The sequence below is a fragment of the Musa acuminata genome, chromosome BXJ1-4 (assembly GCF_036884655.1).
Source record: "Musa acuminata AAA Group cultivar baxijiao chromosome BXJ1-4, Cavendish_Baxijiao_AAA, whole genome shotgun sequence".
NCBI classification, from domain to species: domain Eukaryota; kingdom Viridiplantae; phylum Streptophyta; class Magnoliopsida; order Zingiberales; family Musaceae; genus Musa; species Musa acuminata.
Window position 1 is genome coordinate 36,034,408 of NC_088330.1, and position 19,797 is coordinate 36,054,204.

Genomic DNA, 19,797 nt, shown 5'->3' on the forward strand with positions numbered 1-19,797 from the left:
TTGATAATTAAATAGAAGTACCTGAAGAGTTAGGTCCCTCTCAGACCATTTCTCCTTGGCATGTTAATCCTTAATCCCTTTCGATCCTCGTATCCATCCATTCAAGACATGTGATTGAACAAGGATTCTGTTTAAACAAAGAAAACAGTGGCTCATTACCAACCATATTAGGAAAGTCTTGATGAAAAAGATATATGTCAGCTTAAAAACCTGCACGAAGAACCTAGAGCAACTTGATTCTCACATCTCAATCACCATTTAGTCTCAGATTTAAGGTTAACAGAGAATTGTTTTCCATGCTGTACATGCTAATTTTTAATTTCAGAAAAAAAATAACAGAAAAAAAACTGTTCATTGGAATGCAAATGTAATACATATGCCAACCTCTACATCTATCAAGCCCATGCTAAAATTTGTATTTCTAAAAGGAATCCATGAACCCAACACCAAGTGGGGCCCATGCTCTTTTGCCAGTCTATAAGAATAGACTCAGATGTAGCTATGTATGTTAAGGCAAGTAATCTATGTTGGTGAAGGAATAATTCCAATTCGAACAAGGTTAAGAATAGCAGAATAGCAAAATTGAGATAGCTATTGCCAATTGGCTCATTGCCAATTGAGATAGCAGAATAGCAAAATTCACACCTGATCAGTTCATACAGGGTTCATAATAGTAATAAAAAGTTCATTTATCCCATCCTCACATTTGATCAATTGAAGTCATTCTTTTTATTTCCCCCCTGTGTTCTATGAGTAGGAGAGGATCCCAACTCCAAAGACATCAAGATGGTGATATATAATGGTGATAAAGGATCATTTGGTCGGTCAGTAATTGATGCAACCCATAGGCTCGCGAGAAATTGTTCGTTTCAGACAATGGACGTACCCGCACGATTTTATCCTTTCGGAGCTTGTAAGCTTCAAAAGGCGTTTATGAGAGTAAGAGAGATCTGACGGATTTATGAACCCTTGGTTTCCATACTCCTATGACAAAATAGCTTTATCAAATGGAAATCTCTGTTAAAAAGAAAACTGCACCAACTCAAAGCAAACATTTCACTCTTATTGCTCATTGAGTATTTGATCATTATAGTGCAATGGACATTATGAAGTTTATCTTTTTATTGAAAAATAGGCAGAGTATTGAAATGAAAAAGTGTGAATACACGACCCAAACTCGCACCTAAACCCTGTCGAGTACGCATGCAGTGTAACCTTTGAATGGAAAGAGATGAAAAGTGTGAACAGAAAGAAACTCTATTTCAAGAACAGCTATGAATGATCCAACTGGAAAAGGAAAAAAAATCAAATGTTCAATGTTTAATATTAGATCGATCTAATGATATGAATGACATGGTATCATTGCTTTTATCCGTATGGGTTGGGTGTCAAGGATGTTACCCTGTAATTAACAGCTCCCTCAACCATCCCAAATCTTCGAATGCCTTTTTTTTTTCTCTTTTGGAAAAAAACTTTGAAAGTTTTCTCTTCGTCTTGCCTGGTAACTGCTGCATTATTTGAGTTTTTCTATCCACCCCCACATGTTTATAAAAGTGATGTTCTCCTGTTCTCCGTGCAAGTGTCCCTGTCCTACCCACTTTAACAAAAAGAGAGAGAGAATCAAATATTGTCAATGAAAAGATCCAATTTTTCAAAGAGAGAGAGAGAGAGAGAGAGAGAGATTCAAACTGGCTTGCTCACCTTGGCTTCGTGATTTGGATCTCCCACCATTCTGCTCCTTCTTGTCTCTCCCACTGCCACTGGAGATCTCGCTGAAGGCTGCTTGCTGCCTTCTTTCTCGCGGGGGAAGAGGCATGGGGAGGCCACCAACACCTCTCCCTCTCCCTTCAGTATGGGCCCTTACCTTCTGTCTGCTCATGTCTCTCGCCGACGCCGATGTCGACGGGTCTCCAGCGCTTTCTCCCGTGCCTTCCCCCTTCTCCTCGTTTCAGAACCAGCTATTTTTCCCATATCTCCGTTGTCTCTGGCGCCATCTCCTGCAGGTACTCCCGTTCCTGGCCTTTTTGATGCTTTAACTTCTGTTACTCTGCTAAAAATCGCTCCTTTTTCCCCATGATCCCCTGGATTTAGATCATCGCGAGTCAAGATCGTGGCTTTTTGATGCTATTCTCAGATGTTTGATTGCTCTTCCTCATCTATTTGAGAGCTTTTCCTTTTCTTTTCCTAAAGAGATCAATCTTTTTTAGTATTTCTTTTAGATAAAGCATGTAAGCTTACAATCTAATTTTTGAAAAGCAGAGATGCAGACCATGGAAGAGGCACACCAACGCCATTACCTCAAAGAGTTGACTGTGGCAGTCGTTCTGGCCTCCGTCGCGGTTCTCGCACTCATATCATCTGCACTCTGTGCTTGGATCGTTTGGAGGAGGAGCCGCCAATTGCTCGATTCCAAAGACATTGAAAGATCAGGTCCGCTTTCTGAAATCATCGGCGACGCCAAAATTGCAGCGATTGTTCTCTAATACTCTGATCATTTGACGCCAAACAGATACTGCTGCCGGCGGACTCCCATTCGGCCCGATCTTGAGCAAGCTGAACTCCTTAAGGACGACAAGCAAGAAAGGGTTGCTGCCAATCATCGACTATGCTTTGTTAGAGTCAGCCACCAACAAGTTCAGCGAGGGTAACATCCTGGGAGAAGGAGGATTCAGCCATGTGTACAAAGCCAGCCTCAATGGGGAAGCTTTTGCTGCGGTGAAGAAACTAGACGGCGGCGGGCAGGATTGCGAGAGAGAATACGAGGTCAGAAATGTTAAGATCATACATAATCCAGCTTTATTCCTGTCTCTCCACTTTGACCAAATGCTTCTCTTTTCTGCTCATCAGAATGAGATCGAACTGCTTGGAAGGATTCGACATCCCAACATAGTCTCTCTTCTGGGATACTGTGTTCATGGAGAAACCCGAATGCTCGTTTACGAGTTGATGCAAAATGGATCCTTGGAAACGCAACTCCACGGTGCACTTATTCTCTACCCGTATTCCTATCAGAATGATACCAAAGCACAGAAAGCTTACACTTCATCGTCTTGTTTGTTTCACATCTCCAGGGCCATCCCATGGGTCAGCCTTACCCTGGCATACTCGCATGAAGATTGCGCTTGATATAGCAAGGTTTGGTTCTTGACATGACGATGCCACCTCCCACTTCTAAGTAGCTATCTTTTCGATGGACTAATCACGATGCAATTTGCCAAGCAGAGGATTGGAGTACCTTCATGAGCACTGCAACCCACCAGTGATCCACAGAGATTTAAAATCATCCAATATACTACTAGATTCCGACTTTAATGCCAAGGTAAATACGTTTCTATAGATGCTTCTTACCGAGTTCATCTCGAGTCTTGCTCTGCTCATATTTGCGGCATAGGATGTGTTTTAGCAATGAATACCTTCTGGTTGCAGATTTCAGACTTCGGACTTGCAGTGATTGGCAGAAACCATAGCAAGGGTGGTTTGAAGGTTTCCGGCACTCTTGGATATGTAGCTCCAGAGTACCTTTTAGATGGTACTCAATTCCTCCTCTTGTTCGGTCTCTGTATATTTTTTTCTCTCATAAAAAGGTATTAATTCGTTGTTGAAACAAGCAACTGATCTTACTAGTTCTTAGACGAAGAAAAAAGAACTAAATACTAGACATAAGACAGAAATAATGCTGAATTCTTTCAGGTAAGCTCACTGAGAAGAGTGATGTCTATGCATTTGGAATTGTACTGCTGGAGCTTCTGCTGGGAAGAAAACCAGTCGAGAAAATGGCACCATCTCAGTGCCAATCGATTGTCGCTTGGGTATGATCTTTAGATTCATGAATGTGGCAGAAATATCAAAAGATCTTGCATCTGCTCCAAACCAGTGCTCAATGTTTGCAGTTGTTTGTCTTCAGGCAATGCCCCAGCTCACTGATAGATCAAAGCTTCCAAGTATAGTAGATCCAGTTATCAGGAACACGATGAACCTGAAACACCTATATCAAGTATGTTCTCCAACCTGATTCCTACTGCACATGAGCATATTTTTGTTTCCTCTAACAAATGGTGACATGGAACAGGTTGCTGCTGTTGCGGTACTTTGCATCCAGCAGGAACCTAGTTACAGACCATTGATCACCGATGTGCTTCATTCCCTCATTCCTCTGGTGCCAGTAGAGCTTGGTGGAATGCTGAGAGTTGTAGAGCCATTACCAGGTGCAAACCAGAAATCTTCTGCTCACTGATTAGAAAGTTGGAATGGAAACCTTTTGAAGGTAGCAAACCTGCTAGCAACCGCAATTTCTGCTCTGGCATTCTCTTGTTCTCCCATTTCAAGCAACTCTAATTACCTGCAGAAAGATTTCCAATTTCAACTTAATTCAGGTGGTAGAGTTCAGAGGGAATAACTTAAAGAGGAATAGTCCTTTTTCCCTTCAGTTGTGTTGTAAAAACCAATGCAGGTTTTTTTGCACTCAGAAATAAACTGGTGCCTGTACAGGTGAAAGTTATTTGGACATGATTTTTACAGAAAATTTTCAGGAAACTACAACTTCACATCGTTAAGATGCAAATCAAGGAGTATAATTCTAAAGTTAGCAATTGAACATGTTCCAATTACATAGAGTCATCCAACAATGTCTCTTTTATATATGAGATAAATTCAACTTTGGAGTTTTAAACCTAGTTTAAATTCTTTAGATGGCATCTACTGGTGTGACATTTAGTAATCACCAACCAGGATTCTTGGATCAAATGTGTTATCATAGGCATACTGATAAAAAGGATCTATAATTCAGTCATTCAATATTTACTAAGCTCATTGCTTCTGCGAGTGACAATTAACAGGAATTCATGAGTTAGTAAACACAAAATAAGTCTTCCAAGTTGTTTGAGATATGGAAGCTTGATGCTTTAAATTACCAATTAATTTGTATATCATTTCCACTAAGTTGTTTGAGATATGGAAGTTTGATGCTTTAAATTACCAATTAATTTGTATATCATTTCCACCAAGTTGTTTGAGATATGGAAGTTTGATGCTTTAAACCACCAATTAATTTGTATATCAAATGCCAATGTCATCTTAATGGAGAAGATGGCTATCTATTAGGTAAATCGAACATATCAAACTTTATGTTACAGGGAAAAGATGATCGGTAAAGGTAACCACTTTGAGGTTTTATTTCATTCCAATTGATCCCTGAAAATTGAATATTTGGCTAAGCTAGTCGCTCATGTTATAAATATTGTCCACATTCATTATAAATTGCCTCATCAGTGGAGCTAAGACTGTGTCAGATGAATCTATATGCAGAGAACAATTCAGCAGTCTGCAGTTAACATGTCACTTCAACTTTAACATGTCATATTAGAAGACTGAAAGCTTATGATTAACTTTAGTTCTGCTTTTTCTTGACTGTGGTGTCTAAGTTTTACCTACCACTTTTCTGCCAAGGACTTCCCAACTTAAATGGTTCCCAGTAATCTATCATACTGCATCCTTCATTCTTTCATCATCAAGCATGCAGGAATATTACTATGATCCAAAATGCTGCTAGATCAGTTGAGATGTACAGAAAAAATACATGTCATAGAAGGCTGTCGACCAAGCAGAAAATGACATGCTTGACTACTGAACAGGTCTGAGAGCCTTATGGTGGTTAGAAGGAATTAGAAAATAATAGCCATGTGCCATGTGCCATGTGCTGCTGTGCATGAACATTCATACTATTAGACTCTATTCAATGGTAGTCGGTATGCTAATTTGAGAATGTATAAACAACCAATAGAGCTCAAGCTATCAATTGTTTCTTACACAATCTACTGCAAGTACTCATATTGATAGTGCATTCATCACATTTACTATCATGAGATTTTAATCACCAACTCAAAAAGGAAAGCATTTCATGCAGTGAAACCAATTATGAAGAGCTTGCTCTAGTTGGATTAGTATTATGTTTCAGACCACTGAGAAAATTTGTTGATCAACTTCATTCTGCTCGCTCTTCTATCATGAAATTCTCTTACATACACGCAGATCAACGTATTGACATTGGCCTTTGGCACTATAATTAGGTTCCTCTATTTCGAGATGGGTAATCAGGTTTTAGTCATGAAAACTGTATCTTTGTCTGCAGTGATAAAGCTACAAGCTCTCTCTCAGATTTTATATTGACAAGAATCTCTCTCTCAGATTTTATATTGATAAGGGCCCCGTGCATTGGACCATCATCACAGCATTTCATTGTACTGATGGTTGTGGAATCTTCCACGTAAATATATTACTACAAATCACCTATTTGACTACCAACATAGCCTGATTATTTGAGGGAACATCTCCTTTATGGTATGTTACAAATCTGCTGGTTTTGTGCATTACCCTGTCTAAATCCAATTCCCTTGGCCCTTTAGGTCAAGGCAAGAACACTTGATTGTTCCCCGAAATTTAAGGGCTCATGCACTAGAGAATAAAACAGGAAGCACCATTTCTCTCATGATGTGTTTTCCCCACCTTCCAAAGTGCAAGCAGATGGACATTTAATTTATTATATATGCAAAATAATCCATAAATATAAATCTTACAGAACTTCTTTGGAGCTCTTTCACTCTTATTCCCGCTTAGAAGGTTGATTGTATGCTAACCTTCAACCTAGCTTCCTTGCTTGACATGCCAAAAACAGACATCTCTAAATGCATTTGCTTATGGGAAACTATGACATTATTAAAAACATCAAGCAATTACTTCTTCAGTTGTCATTATTCCTAGTGTTACCTATCAAAGATGATTTAGAGAAGTTACTAAAGATTGCCTCATTTGGAGTCATTTCAATTTTATAAGCAATTACTTTTTCTCTCCCTCTTTCTATTTTTCCTTGATTTGACAATAAAAAAAACAAGAGAATATGTGTATATTTTATTATTTCTGAAAACTACAATTTTATCGGTTAAGCGGTCCTAATCAAGAACATACATTGGAATTCTTTGTACAACTATTGAAGTCAAAACAAGGAGCCCCTTTGATCGTGCCCTTTGGTTGAATGGAAAAAGGCCTGCCTAATTGATTTTAGTGGAACAAGGACACCGTCCAATTATGTATTATGGAACAACCAGTTCCTTACTAGCATCTACTAGTCCTTGTTCACCTATCTGTCATCATGACATGTAAGGAAAAATTATCCACTGTCACCAACTCCTGAAAAATTGCTAAGATCATTGGAGTACATTAAACGCCATCACTTTGATTAAAGTAAATGAAACCGCAAGCATACATGGAAAATAATTATTCCATTGAAGGCCACAAGTGTTCTTTCTCTTTTGGTGATCATAGGCGTACGATTTGAGGCTTAGGCACAAGGACTGTGATAAAATCATTCTAAAAACATCACAAAGCCCATGAAAGTTGGATATAATCCCATGGTGAAATAGATATACATGAAACTCAACATGACATCCATAAAGGATAATACACTGACATTTTTCAATCTTAGTTTCCAATCCTTGCTCCCTAAGAACAAAAGAATAACAGTAAAAAGAGAAATTAACATAGCCAATGACATCTTTATTCTCAGGTTTTCTTAATAATATTTTCCATTCTCAAATAAAGAAACTTCAAAATAGAATATCAACCAAGACTTAATCGAGATAGCATCATTCCAATTTATGATGTCAAGAAATGAGTGAATAATGATCCAAATTTAAATTAAAAAAAGCATATCAAGATCCTAAACCATCCCAAGATGCAAGTATACTCACCTATGGCGTCCTCCTCGACACCCTAGCTTTGTGAGATGCCAAAGCCTACACTTGGTGTTGTACCTGAGGAATAAGGAACAAGCGGATAAGGACTTCGAGCAATAAAGATAGGGTATGTGCATGACACGATGATTAGCTGATGGAGAGTAAAGCATTTATACCCACATATCTTGCATATCTCAGAATGTTATACGTAGGAAAGTTGAAAAAACTAGGGCAATAGATAGAGCCCATCATTATTTCATTTGCTTGAATTAGATAATAGAAAAAAGTTTTATTTTTTTGCTGAAATAGTAAGTCGTGTCAATTCCGATTCTTTCTGAACTGTGTAAGACTACCAAATCTCTCAACAGTGATATTTGAATGGCAACTCATAGGAAGAGACATAAGCAAAGTTTCTTCACCATAGCAAGCCACTTCCTCCAACGTTTGGTAATCTTTTTTTATTTTCAGGTGGAATAACAGCATACTGATCACTAACAAGAACTCATTTTTAAACCATAATCTCCACATCATCTAAGGAGGTGCAATCAATCAGAAAGTTATCCCTAAACAAGTGCTAATTTTCACATCAACTGGCCAAAGAGAAATCAATAGTTTAATGGAGGAACAAAATAAGAATCCAGGAGTAGTACCTGCAATGGGTTAGAGTGGGTTAGAGAAGAGGTTTCAAGAGCCAATCTCTCAACCTCATGATTGAATCCCCATTATCCTTCTCTCGCAATTCCTGAAGTCACTGTATAAAGGGAAACATAATCCATAGATGGAGTAAAAAGAGGAAACATAAGATAGACGAGGCTCAGATATGCTCCCTATTGACATCATTCTCTGCATGTCTCCCATCTCTATGGGTGTGACATGAAGGATATGGCTGCAACGGTTGCCAACCGCAGAGCAGCAGACCATCCAATTGAATTGCCATAAAAATATAAATCACAACCCTATAATAAGAAAGAAATGGGTATGTCAAGGCATCAAAAACCCTAAACCATGACCAACAGTAACACAATGCAGAGAATTAACCAGATGGGCAAAATCATCATAGCCTCAAGAAAAAAAAAGAGAGAGAAAAAAAAGCAGGCAGCAGTAGTTGGATCCCCTCCATGACAGTCCATCTCCATTCTACTCCCTGATTTCCAGGGTTATATATGCATAAAAAGAAAAGGTCCAATACAAATTCATAGACAAATATCACAAGCATTCAGAAATCAAGAATATATTTTTCATAAAAAAATCAATTAAATAAGCATACAGTTCTAAGTAAATTATAACATCCTGCTATTTGCATACGAGAACTTAGATGATGAGATTCATATACAAATGTAGCAAGAAGTGGCTTGAGGCAAACAGAATAAACCTCTAATTCATCACTCTAGTGTGGAATTGAGTAGCAACTCTGAAAAAGAGATCTAAATATCGAATAGAGGAAAATTAGCCTTCACCATGGTCACCATTTCCTCCACCAGTGGGCATGCCTTTCTGTTTTTCAAATGATTAATAGTCATATGAACTATAAGAATTTATTTATTTTATTAGGATAGTCTCCACTACATCAAGTTTTAGTTTCAACTAACAAAATATGTGTGAAAACATCAAAAGCTGATGTGGGCTGGAAATCTGAGACATGCTCTATAAAATCACATGAAACAAAAAACAAATCCTAGAAATTTAATGAATTCTTCAAAATTCAAAAAGAAAATAAAATAGAAAGACGATATTATCTCAATCATAACAAAGTGATCAATGTTGTTCAGTTTCCGAATCAATCGGGATTGAGAAAACAATCATGCTTGTTAATTATCAATCCATATCCTCCCTCTTGAACTCCAAGGTCATTTGCAGCATAACATCACCTAATTGGATAGGCCTTAATAGGATGAAGAAAGCACAGGAGCGAAGGTTCGGAAAAGCCCTTCTATATATGTTGTATCTGCATATTAAACTACGAAGAGTTTTAGGACATCGTTAGAATCATTGTCAAGAGAAAAACAATACATGGAAAACAGAATAAGGAATAAGCGCAGAAAGAAAAGCCGCCTCACCGTCGGTATCATTCTCTCCCTCTCCCATCCCTGCAGTGTAACATGTCTGCCGCAAAGCAGGAAGGCCATCCATGTCGCCTGGCCATGAGGCTACGGATTTCAGGCCCAGAATAAGGAGGTCGAGTTAGGGAGTGGAGCAGTGAGTCGAGGCATCAACATCCTACTTCCTACGAACCCCAACTCCTGAGCAACGACGAAGCCTTCATATGATTCCGTAAAGCTAAACGGGCGGAATCATCATCGTCTAAGCCAAAGAAAGAAAGAGAGAAAGAACAGAGGGACTCGGTAAACTTGCCCTTGCATCAATCGGAGGAAGAAGGCAGAAGGGCTCACATCCCTTCTCCCTCTCCGCTTCTTCCTCCCCTTAATAGGCCACGGTCACTCGAGCAGACCGGCCATGAGTACAAGGGCAGCGTAATCATTGCCATTGACCATCGTCGCATCTCGAGATGATGACGGCGGGGAGTAGGAAGAGGAGTTGGGATCCTCGCCAATTCGTGCCGAGGGAACCAAGATACGAAGTGCCATCGACTTGGGAAGGAAGCCACAAACCCTGACGCCGCGATCCGTGTGCCCGTCTCCCGCGAGCTTACTTCGGATCAGCGCCTACCCACATAATGGTGACAACTTGACCGGACCGGCGAATGGGGGGAACGAGTGCATCGTGTATTCAAAACAAAAAAAAAAGGAAATTACATACTTATCCCTAAATATTAATGATTTTTTTACTTCTTATATATATATATATATATATATATATATATATATATATGCAAAACACAAAAGAATTACCACTATACTCGTTAATATCAATTTAGGGTATCTAATATATATATACATGGTTTGAGACCACATACTTCACAATACTAAGAACAAGAGTTGATTAGAGATATACTTGATAAGATCCATTCCATATTCTGATTTAATTTAAAAAAATAATAATATAGAGTTAAAAGATTTGTGTATCAAAGATTTTATATAAATATATGGGTTTTTTATGAATAAAATATTTAATTACTTACTTTTAGTTTATAATTATCCTATAATAAATATTTTCTTTGAATTGTCAAATGTTACTGAAGCATGAAAAATCATTTAAAATATCGAGAGCTAATAATGATATCACATGATAATTATGCATCCCACTAGGTCTTAGCGTGTAAGGTTGACTTGGCATCAAGTGGCACCCGAATATCCACATGTCATTATTCATATATCAATATTTTATTAATATCTATAAAAACATAAAAAATAATTAATTAATTAGTAAATTTAATTTAATAAAACTATAATAATATTAATTAACTTGGTTTTATTGGATCGAAGTTAATTGAGGTGAAGTGACTTATATGAAAGATTTAAACGTTAATGAAACACACATATTACCTTACTACCTACATGTATCCCTACTTAGTTTGTACGAATTTGTCTACCAGGAATCAATCAAGAAACGTTTTGAAGCTCAAATCATGGAGGGAGCTTCCTTTTGGACCATTGTTATTCCAAGTGGTGGCGCTAGGGTTCTACCTGAACACAAGTTGAAGCAAGAACCAAACTCTTCAGATTTGTTTGTGCCTTGAAGTCCTGGATTCTACTCCTCATTGCTGCCCAGTTCGATTCGGAACTTCTCCTCCTTCTGAATCAAAGTTCTTTTTTGCGCCAGCACTCCTCCAACTCTTCATCACCCTCGAAGAGAAGAGCCATCACTTTTGTTGCGATCCTGACGACTCGAGATCGACTACTGCAGTATTGGGATGCAGAGACTAATAGGATTGGCAAAGGTTTTCTTCCAATGGGTAATTACAAGGGAGAACACGTTTACGTTTCGTCCTTGGTTAATGACCTTCGTCTTGCCCGCGCAAGTAGGGAGCGAAGGAGCATCTACGTAAGCTCTTGAACAAAGACTTCAGTTCCAGACTTGGGCTTACAGCATCGAGACCGTCGCTCTTCCTCTTCACTGAGAGGCGAGCGAGATCGATCGGGACCCACTTTTAGAAGAGGTGGTGGGTCAAAAGATCGAACACCTGGTAGCTTCTTAGTCTCTTCGGGCGCCCGAACGAGCTCGTCCTCGCCGTCGATATGCCTAGACCAAACCCCACACTGGCGTCGTTGAGATCTGCGAAATGGTCATGATGGACGGCTACGAACAATCTGCAACGCGTGCGCATGGATGATAGGTTGCTCTCCGGTTAGCCATGACGAACGTCACGTCGCGACGGTGACTGGCACGACTCTCACGGGCAAGGCAATAGATATGGATCTTATGCATCGCACGACTTAGACCACGACAGTTTGATATGGCTCGATGGTTAGGAGAGAGGAGAGAGGGGAGGGCGAATCGCGACTAAAGTTGCGGATAAGATACTATTCTGGTCTTGCGTCCTTATAGCTATGACGTACGTATAATGGAAGCAAGAGTGACGCAAGTGCCCACGACAAACATATTGCATGGTTTCGGACAAGAATAGCAGTAGTTGTTGTCAAGAACAACAAAAAGCGATTCCATTAAGTACGTCTTTTCTTCCGAAAGATTCTATTTCATCTCATGGAAGGAAAAAAGGAGAGGAGAAATGGCACCATAAAGTATAGAAGAATCCCAGGAGAAAAAGTGGTGGGAACAAAATAGCAGTCATAAAGGCAGAAGGGCAAAAATAATTGGGCAATTTATCAGAAAAGCCCATAGTATTAGGTTTTTATCAAATCATGCCCTTATATATGATTTTTTCTCAAGGAACACTTTTTTTTAAAAAAAAATTATAATAATTTTGAATCAAGCTATTTCAAACAAAAGATGGGTCGGTTCGATCCGAAATGAACGATTAGATCAGATCGAACTTTGTTAAATTTATGAGTAAGTGAAACTCGAGCGTAATTTTTTAGGATATTTTTATTAAATTAATCTATTCTTTTTTCCAAAACTATTAGTATATCATTTTAAAATATTTAATAATATTTTTATTATTTTAGGGTGAATAAAATTTCAAAAGAGTATTTTTAGATTGAATCGATGATCAAATGTAATTAAATCTTCATCAAATTTATCTAAATTCTTCAGATCTACTAGGGTAAAATAGTAGTATATTTAGTATTTTTTATTTTTGTATAAATTTAGAACGAATAGGATATTCTTGGTTGAATATGTGATCGTGTGTGACTATTTGAATTTTCATTAATCCTATATAAACTTCTTTTGAACTACTATAGTGAGATGTTAATTTATTATTATCACTTTTTCTATTTTCGTATGAATTTAGGGTGACTAAACTTTGAATAAGATATTTTATGTTTAATCTGTGATCGAGTATAACACTTTAAATTTTTATCAAATTTATCCAAACTTGTTCTAAACTACTAGAATGAGATGCTAATACATATATTATTATTTTATTTATTTTATAAATTATATTTTTTTATTGAGTTTATGATTGAGTGTAACTCGAGTATAGTTTTTTGAATTTTCATCAAACATATCTAAACTTTCTTTGAACTATTAGAATAAGATATTAATATACTATTGTCTTCTTTATTTAATTACGAATTTAAAATAATTAATTTTTAAGATATAATTTTTTATTAAATCTGTGATTTAGTATAATATTTGAATTTTCATCAAACCTACCCAAACTTCTCTTAAACTACTAAGGTGACATGTAGTATTTATATATATATATAAATTTAGGATGATTAATTTGTGAAATATAGTATTTTTGTATTGAGTATGTGATGGAGAGTAGTTTGAGTTAATTTTAATTAAACCAATGCAACCTTCTCTAGAGCTATTGGCATGTGATTTTAAGATATATAGTATTATTTTTTTAATTTCGTATAAGTTTAAGGTAATTAAGTTTTCGAATATGATTTTTTGGGTTGATTATATAATCAAGTTTAACTCAAATTAATTTTAACAAATCAATATAAACTTATTTTGGAACTACTAGCATATTATTATAAGATATTTAGCATAATTTTTCATATTTATGATGGATTAAGAATAAGTTTATATATATATATATATATTCTATGAATGAGTGTGACTCGAGTGTAATGATTTTTTGGTTAATTTAAGATAATTTTATAAAAATTAATATATTTTTAGGATAACTTGAGTTTTAGTTTTATTATAAATTAAAAAAAATTTATATAAAAATTAATATATTTTAAATATATTATGTGAATGAATGTAATATAATTATAACTTGAGTGCAATGACTAATCTAAGTAAACTATAAGGAAGAGCAGGAGAGGAGGGAGGGACCAATTGGACGATGAGTATAATGAGGTGGAGAGAAGGGAGGGGAAGGAGGAGGAGGTAATGGTGGTTGAAGGATGAGGAGATAGAGTAGGAGGAAATTAAAGGGGATGAATAGTCGGATGATAATGGGATGAATAGTCGATAATATATGATTTAAAAAAATAAATACATAGAATTTTATTTTACTGATCTAGTTTGATTCATCTCAAGCAAATCGGTTCAGTCTAAATAACCAATAGTTATTCAGGATCAATAGGAATCGATTATATTTTTTTATTAATAAAATATATTTTGATAATAGTATTAAAAATATATATTTTGGTAAAAAAAAAACATGAGAACATCATATGATAAAATTTTATTATTAAGATTTTTTGAAAATAAATTACTCAAAATAAAATTTTTTTTTCTTCTCTCGAGGGGTGAAAGGAAGAAAGAGACATTAAAGGACTCTCTATTTCTTTGGAATATGCAAAGGGACACAAGATTCGATTGCAGCTTTTATTCTTTCTTTTCTAAAGTTTGTCACCACAGTTTAGTGCAAAAGTTTGAGAGCAACGTTGTGAGCCACAAACATTCTAAATGGATGTTCGTTAATGGTTCTTGGGGTGCTTGTAAGCATAGCAACAATTTGATATAGGTGTGATTCATGGTCATTCATCTTTATAATAATAGCTTGTAATTCAATGATTCTCCGTTCATGATTTGCATGATTGAACACCTTACTCAGAAGAAGGATTGGATACATAGTAAAACTTGAATATATATATATATATATATATATATATATATATATATATAAAGGAAGTGTTCAAATAGACTTGGTAAAATTATATTTTAAATGTGCATCGGCATAAGTACTGTTTGGTAAAATTATATTTAAAAAGTCTATTAAATATTTTATAATAAATTTATCCTTTTAATATTTTAATATTATTTTAAAAATAAATACATATTTTTTATCACTAAAGAAATAAAATAAATAAATAAATAAAATGTTACCTTATAGAAAATATATATTATGGTAGTTTATCAATAAAATATTTTGATAATTTTTGAATTTTAGATAAAATCATAGAGTATTTTTAGAATTAAAAAAAGACATATTAATATCTCGTAAATGCTGAGTTTGCTATCATGAGATAACATCAATATTTGAATATTTTTAATATAATATTTAAAATAAATCTAATTTTTTTTAAAAAATATATTAAATATCAATTTACATTGATCTGAATGATTATTCAAATATATTTATAAGTTAATGCTAATCGCTCCTCCAATCCCGCACCCCTCCCTCTATTTAGGACGTGGACAGCCACAGTGATCGGAGGCGCCAGGGGTGGGGGGGTGGGGTGTGTGGGAGGGGAGGTGCGGTGGAGACAGTAGAGGGAGACGGAGAAGGGGATGCAATTTCGAGGGGTGGATTGCACATGGCTGTGGACAATAAAGGGATGAGGGGTTTGAGATGGGATGCGAAGCGAAGCAGGTTGACAGAAGAGAGTGAGCACCCGCCGGAGGTAAATGGCATGACAGGGTGCTGTTTCCGTTGCGTGCTCAAATCTCTTGTTGTCAACCTTTCGCTGTTATTTCTTCTGTGATCATACTTGGAAATACGCTCCCCTCCCCACCCGAGAAGAGAGAGAGGGAGAAAGAGAGTCATTGAACCTGTCTCACCCACCCCCCGAGGCTGTCTTTTACTTGTGTGTTTCGGCTGCCGCGTTGCGATGTTTTTGCTTTGCTTCGCCGTCTGTCTTATCGTATCTGCCAATCAGCTCGTCGGATTTGTGTGGGTGAAGAAGCGCGTGCTTAATTGCCTCTCTGGTTTTCTCTCTCTCTCTTTTCATTAATGCTTATATTGCTCTAGAAATTGGGAAATTGTAAGAATAAGCGTGTCTGTTGAAAAGGGAGGTAAGAGAGAGAGAGACAGAGAGAGAGAGAGAAAGAGAGAGGGAGGGAAGAGGGAGTAGTATTGTCCGTCTCTGTCCTGTTAGTAATGAAGCCTCTGAGAGAGAGAGAGAGAATAGAAAGAGTACAGTACTACACATTGAAGCACGCGGTGCCGCCTCATCGGAAGGCACTGTTTGACCAATTCTACTCTCCTTCTCGGTGTTCTCCTATCTTTTCTGTCGTCCTTCTTGCTTTTGCTTTCCGCTCCTCTACTTTTCTCTTGCCTGTTGCGGATAGGGTTTGGAGCGTTTCAACAAAACATGGATTCAAGCTGTGAGGATCCGTGGAGTGAAGGTGCTCCCCGAGGTTCATGCCCACCATCGTCCATTCCTGGCCATCTAACTGTGTTTTCTTTCGTTTGCGCTCGAGACCATTTCCTCACCCCCTTGATGGGCTGTTGCTTTGCCAACTTGAACAAAGACTCGCTGCTCGTAAGCATCTCTGCTTTCTGCCTTCTTCTTTGCTGCTTGTTTCCCTTTTAAGACCATCTTATCACACAAAGATTCCATGTTTTTGCATTATTTTAGAGATAGAAAAGTTTCTTGGTTCGGACGATGAGATTTTTACTTCTTTCTTTCCTGTGTGTGTGTGTGTGTGTTTTTTTTTTTTTGCTGCTTGTCTTTTCTTTGCTTGATGATGTTTGGTGCTGAGTCCGTGTTTAGGAATCATGGCTAGTATTAACAGCCTTCATGTTTGTTCTTCTCCATGAGCCAGCGACGAGCGGAAAGGGGTGAGCTTTGTTGCCCTTCCCCATGCCTGATCGATTCATCTCTACTAGCTTTTGTGGAAAGAAGCCAATGAATCATCGCTGGTATCTCTCTGGTGCACTCAATCTCTCCATCTAGCTTCTGTTGTTTTTATCTTTGCTAGGTTGGTGGTGGTGGTCACTTGCCCCTTCGTTGCCGTGGTTTATATGCCGCATCCGTCATTCGCCCTTCCTCCTCCCACCTCTCCCTCTCTTCAATCTGGCACGACATGCCAAAAAGGAAAAAGGGAACATACCATAGAGGGTCTTGTGCATCTGTTGTTTTCCCCCGCTCCACAAGTTGTTCAGAAGATGGTACTTCCGATCGTGGTCCACCGTTCATCATACACCACTCATGTGCTTCACCATTGTTTGTCGAATGATTTCTTAGAAAACGATCGATCATTGAAGAAGATGAAGTATTTTTATCCAAATTCTCCCTCTAAACATAGAGAGGGTATTTTCATAATTTTGAATCATGATTTTTCATGTTACAGAAAGAGGAATCTTATCATTGTACATACAAAGCCTGCCCTTACCAATTTAGTATAATGAACCCACTGCAACAAATAATACTTTTAGCAGCGGTTTTTATTTATATATCCTTGCAATTTTAACTGTAGCAAACTCTATTCCTGCAGTTAGTTAGAAACAGTGGCAGTAGGTGCCATCGCCAAAAGATATTACTACGATTTTTACGACCGCAGGTAAACGCCTACATGTATGTTACTGTGGTGATTCAACCTCAATAATATATTTTTTTTTCCTACAAATAAAAACCATATTAATAGATATATGACAAACACTGTAATAGTTTAGTTATTACTGTAATTGTTCAACTACAATAATAGATACTTTTATCCTAAAGAAGGATAGTCACATTAATAATTCATATATTTATGCTACTATTCAATTACATAAATAAATACTTTAATCCAATGAATAACCATCCACAACAACAGTACATACTAACTACAACAGTAATTCATGATTTACAAAAAGGAATATAATATTCTTCTAATAACCATATCAATTGATATAAAAATACATTCAATTTCATACGTAAATGCAAACAAACAACCTTTCTTTTGAAAGTTTTGAGTAGGATAATATAAAAAAAAAATTACAAAAGAGATGCTTCTCTTGCACTTCTCTCAAAGTCTGAAACCTGCATAGGGTGAATAATATTAATTAGATTCATAATTATAAATAATAAAAAAAAGATAAAAGAAGTTTTAGATTTTACTTATATTATTTGTTCGAGGAGTTTTCTCATCCACAAGTATTTATAATTGAGTTTGCATTTCTTTCGAGTATTTTTTTTCAAGTTTTTTCCTTCAGTTGTCGTATTTCTTTATCTTTCTCATTCTCATACCGTATAGTCATAGATATTAAAGAATAATATTTAGATACTACAAAATCCAAAGGAGATGGTCCTATCGCATATATCTTGATTTCTTTGGTTTGAATATTTGATAAACGATATCTTTGTTGATCTTGATAGGAAGAAGAAATAGAGCTATCAAAAAGAGGAAGAGTGAGACAAGCTTCGATCTTCTATATTTCTCTCAAGAAAGCTCTTTACAATTTCAAAAACTCTATCTGTTTCATGACGCAATATTTGGGGTTTATATAGTTCCCAAATATATGTTACATTAATTATATTCAAAATAAATCATTCTCTTTAAGAAATCCTTTCAAAAATCAATAACCAATTTGACTTGTCTTTTCATAGACATTTAATCTATTTTTTTTTCTTGGTATAACGAATCTTCCTCTTGTTGTAATGAACATTTCTTTTGACAAAATTAATCTCTTTATGATACTTGAATAGGTTTAATTCCAACATTCTCCCCCCTTAACTTGTTCCATCTAACATACCAAGTTTCTTTCGAAGTTGTTGAAATATTTTAAATTTAAGAGGTTTTGTAAGTATATTGATAACTTGTTCACTTGTCTTGACATGATGTAGTTCCATTTCTTTATTTTTGATATGATCTCTTATGAAATGAAATCTTATGTCGATATGCTTCGATCTTTCATGGTAGATTAGATTCTTGGCTAAGGCAATAGCTGATTTATTATTAACATAAATCTTGGTTGACTTCTCATATGACATATGAAGTTCTTGGAGTAATCTTCTTAGCCAGATTGCATGACATATACTAGAAGAAACTACTATATATTATGCTTCACAACTTGATAGAGCAACGATCCATTGCTTTTTTGAAGACCAAGTAAATATAGCTTCACCAAAATAAAATACAAATCCATTTGTACTCTTCCGAACATCGTAGCTTCCTGCCCAATCATGTTGGTGTCAACAACCTGAAGCCGTGGCCTCGGGGCCAACACGGTTGGGTTCGGGTCCGAATGATTGGGGATTTTCCTGAGCGACCCTCGAGACTGTTGAGGTGACCGACTGCGGTGGTTCGATCGCGACGGGACGACTGTTTCCTCTAGAAGGGAACTCCTCGCTTGGGCACGCGGTGGGAGGTGCTCCGTCTTCGTCCCTGCACACAGGTCGGGTCGGGAGGCTCGACCCGACCTCTTCGACGATCAAGTCAGTTGATGGTCACAGGGGGTTTTTATATTATGCTTCACAATTTTTTTTATAGTTATTAATGGTACCGAGTGATGAAGCATTTTTCTCGAAACGATCTATCGATGGTCGTAGATGATAAAACATTCATAATATAATGTTAATGATAGTGAATAATGAAACTCTTCCTCATGCATTATTGGCATTGATGATAGTGAAGGAAAAACCCTCTCTCTATTGTTATATCGATATTAAGATATAAAAATATAGAGAGAAAATAAAAGATAATCACATAGCTAGAGATGCTGCTTTCCACATATTTTTTTGCAACGGTAATTTCATTTTTTTTTGTAGCGATCGGACTCTAATAATATGATAGTTTTCTTGTGCTAAAAGATTGTGAACTTAATGTGAAGAATGGAAGAAATCACATGCAAGTACAGTCCTTTCTCAAATAATAGTAATTAGGTACTACTACTAGCCTAAGATCAAACCAAATAAAAGAATAAGGAACCAAGGAGAAA

The 19,797-nt window shown here is 36.6% G+C and overlaps 1 protein-coding gene and 1 long non-coding RNA gene across 4 annotated transcripts; both read left to right on the top strand.

Annotated features, from left to right (window-relative positions):
• The first annotated feature begins 1,621 nt into the window (after window positions 1–1,621).
• LOC135672573 (probable receptor-like protein kinase At1g80640) lies at window positions 1,622–4,504 on the top strand. 3 transcript variants are annotated; one of them, XM_065181066.1, is made up of 10 exons: window positions 1,622–2,003; window positions 2,257–2,430; window positions 2,510–2,763; window positions 2,848–2,980; window positions 3,072–3,135; window positions 3,223–3,319; window positions 3,427–3,529; window positions 3,691–3,809; window positions 3,905–3,994; window positions 4,070–4,504. In XM_065181066.1, exons 1-10 carry the CDS (start codon window positions 1,853–1,855, stop codon window positions 4,232–4,234), a joined length of 1,350 nt encoding a protein of 449 aa, XP_065037138.1. In that variant the 5' UTR covers window positions 1,622–1,852; the 3' UTR covers window positions 4,235–4,504. The 3 variants fall into 3 exon arrangements, with proteins under 3 accessions (XP_065037138.1, XP_065037139.1, XP_065037140.1); XM_065181067.1 differs by having other exon boundaries at window positions 1,624–2,003; window positions 2,260–2,430; XM_065181068.1 differs by lacking the exon at window positions 1,622–2,003 and adding an exon at window positions 2,012–2,136 and having other exon boundaries at window positions 2,260–2,430.
• Window positions 4,505–15,392: 10,888 nt separating this feature from the next.
• Window positions 15,393–17,331, top strand: LOC108952543 (uncharacterized). Its single transcript, XR_010506597.1, has 2 exons — window positions 15,393–16,417; window positions 16,701–17,331. It is a non-coding gene; the product is annotated as an uncharacterized LOC108952543 (long non-coding RNA).
• Window positions 17,332–19,797: the final 2,466 nt, after the last annotated feature.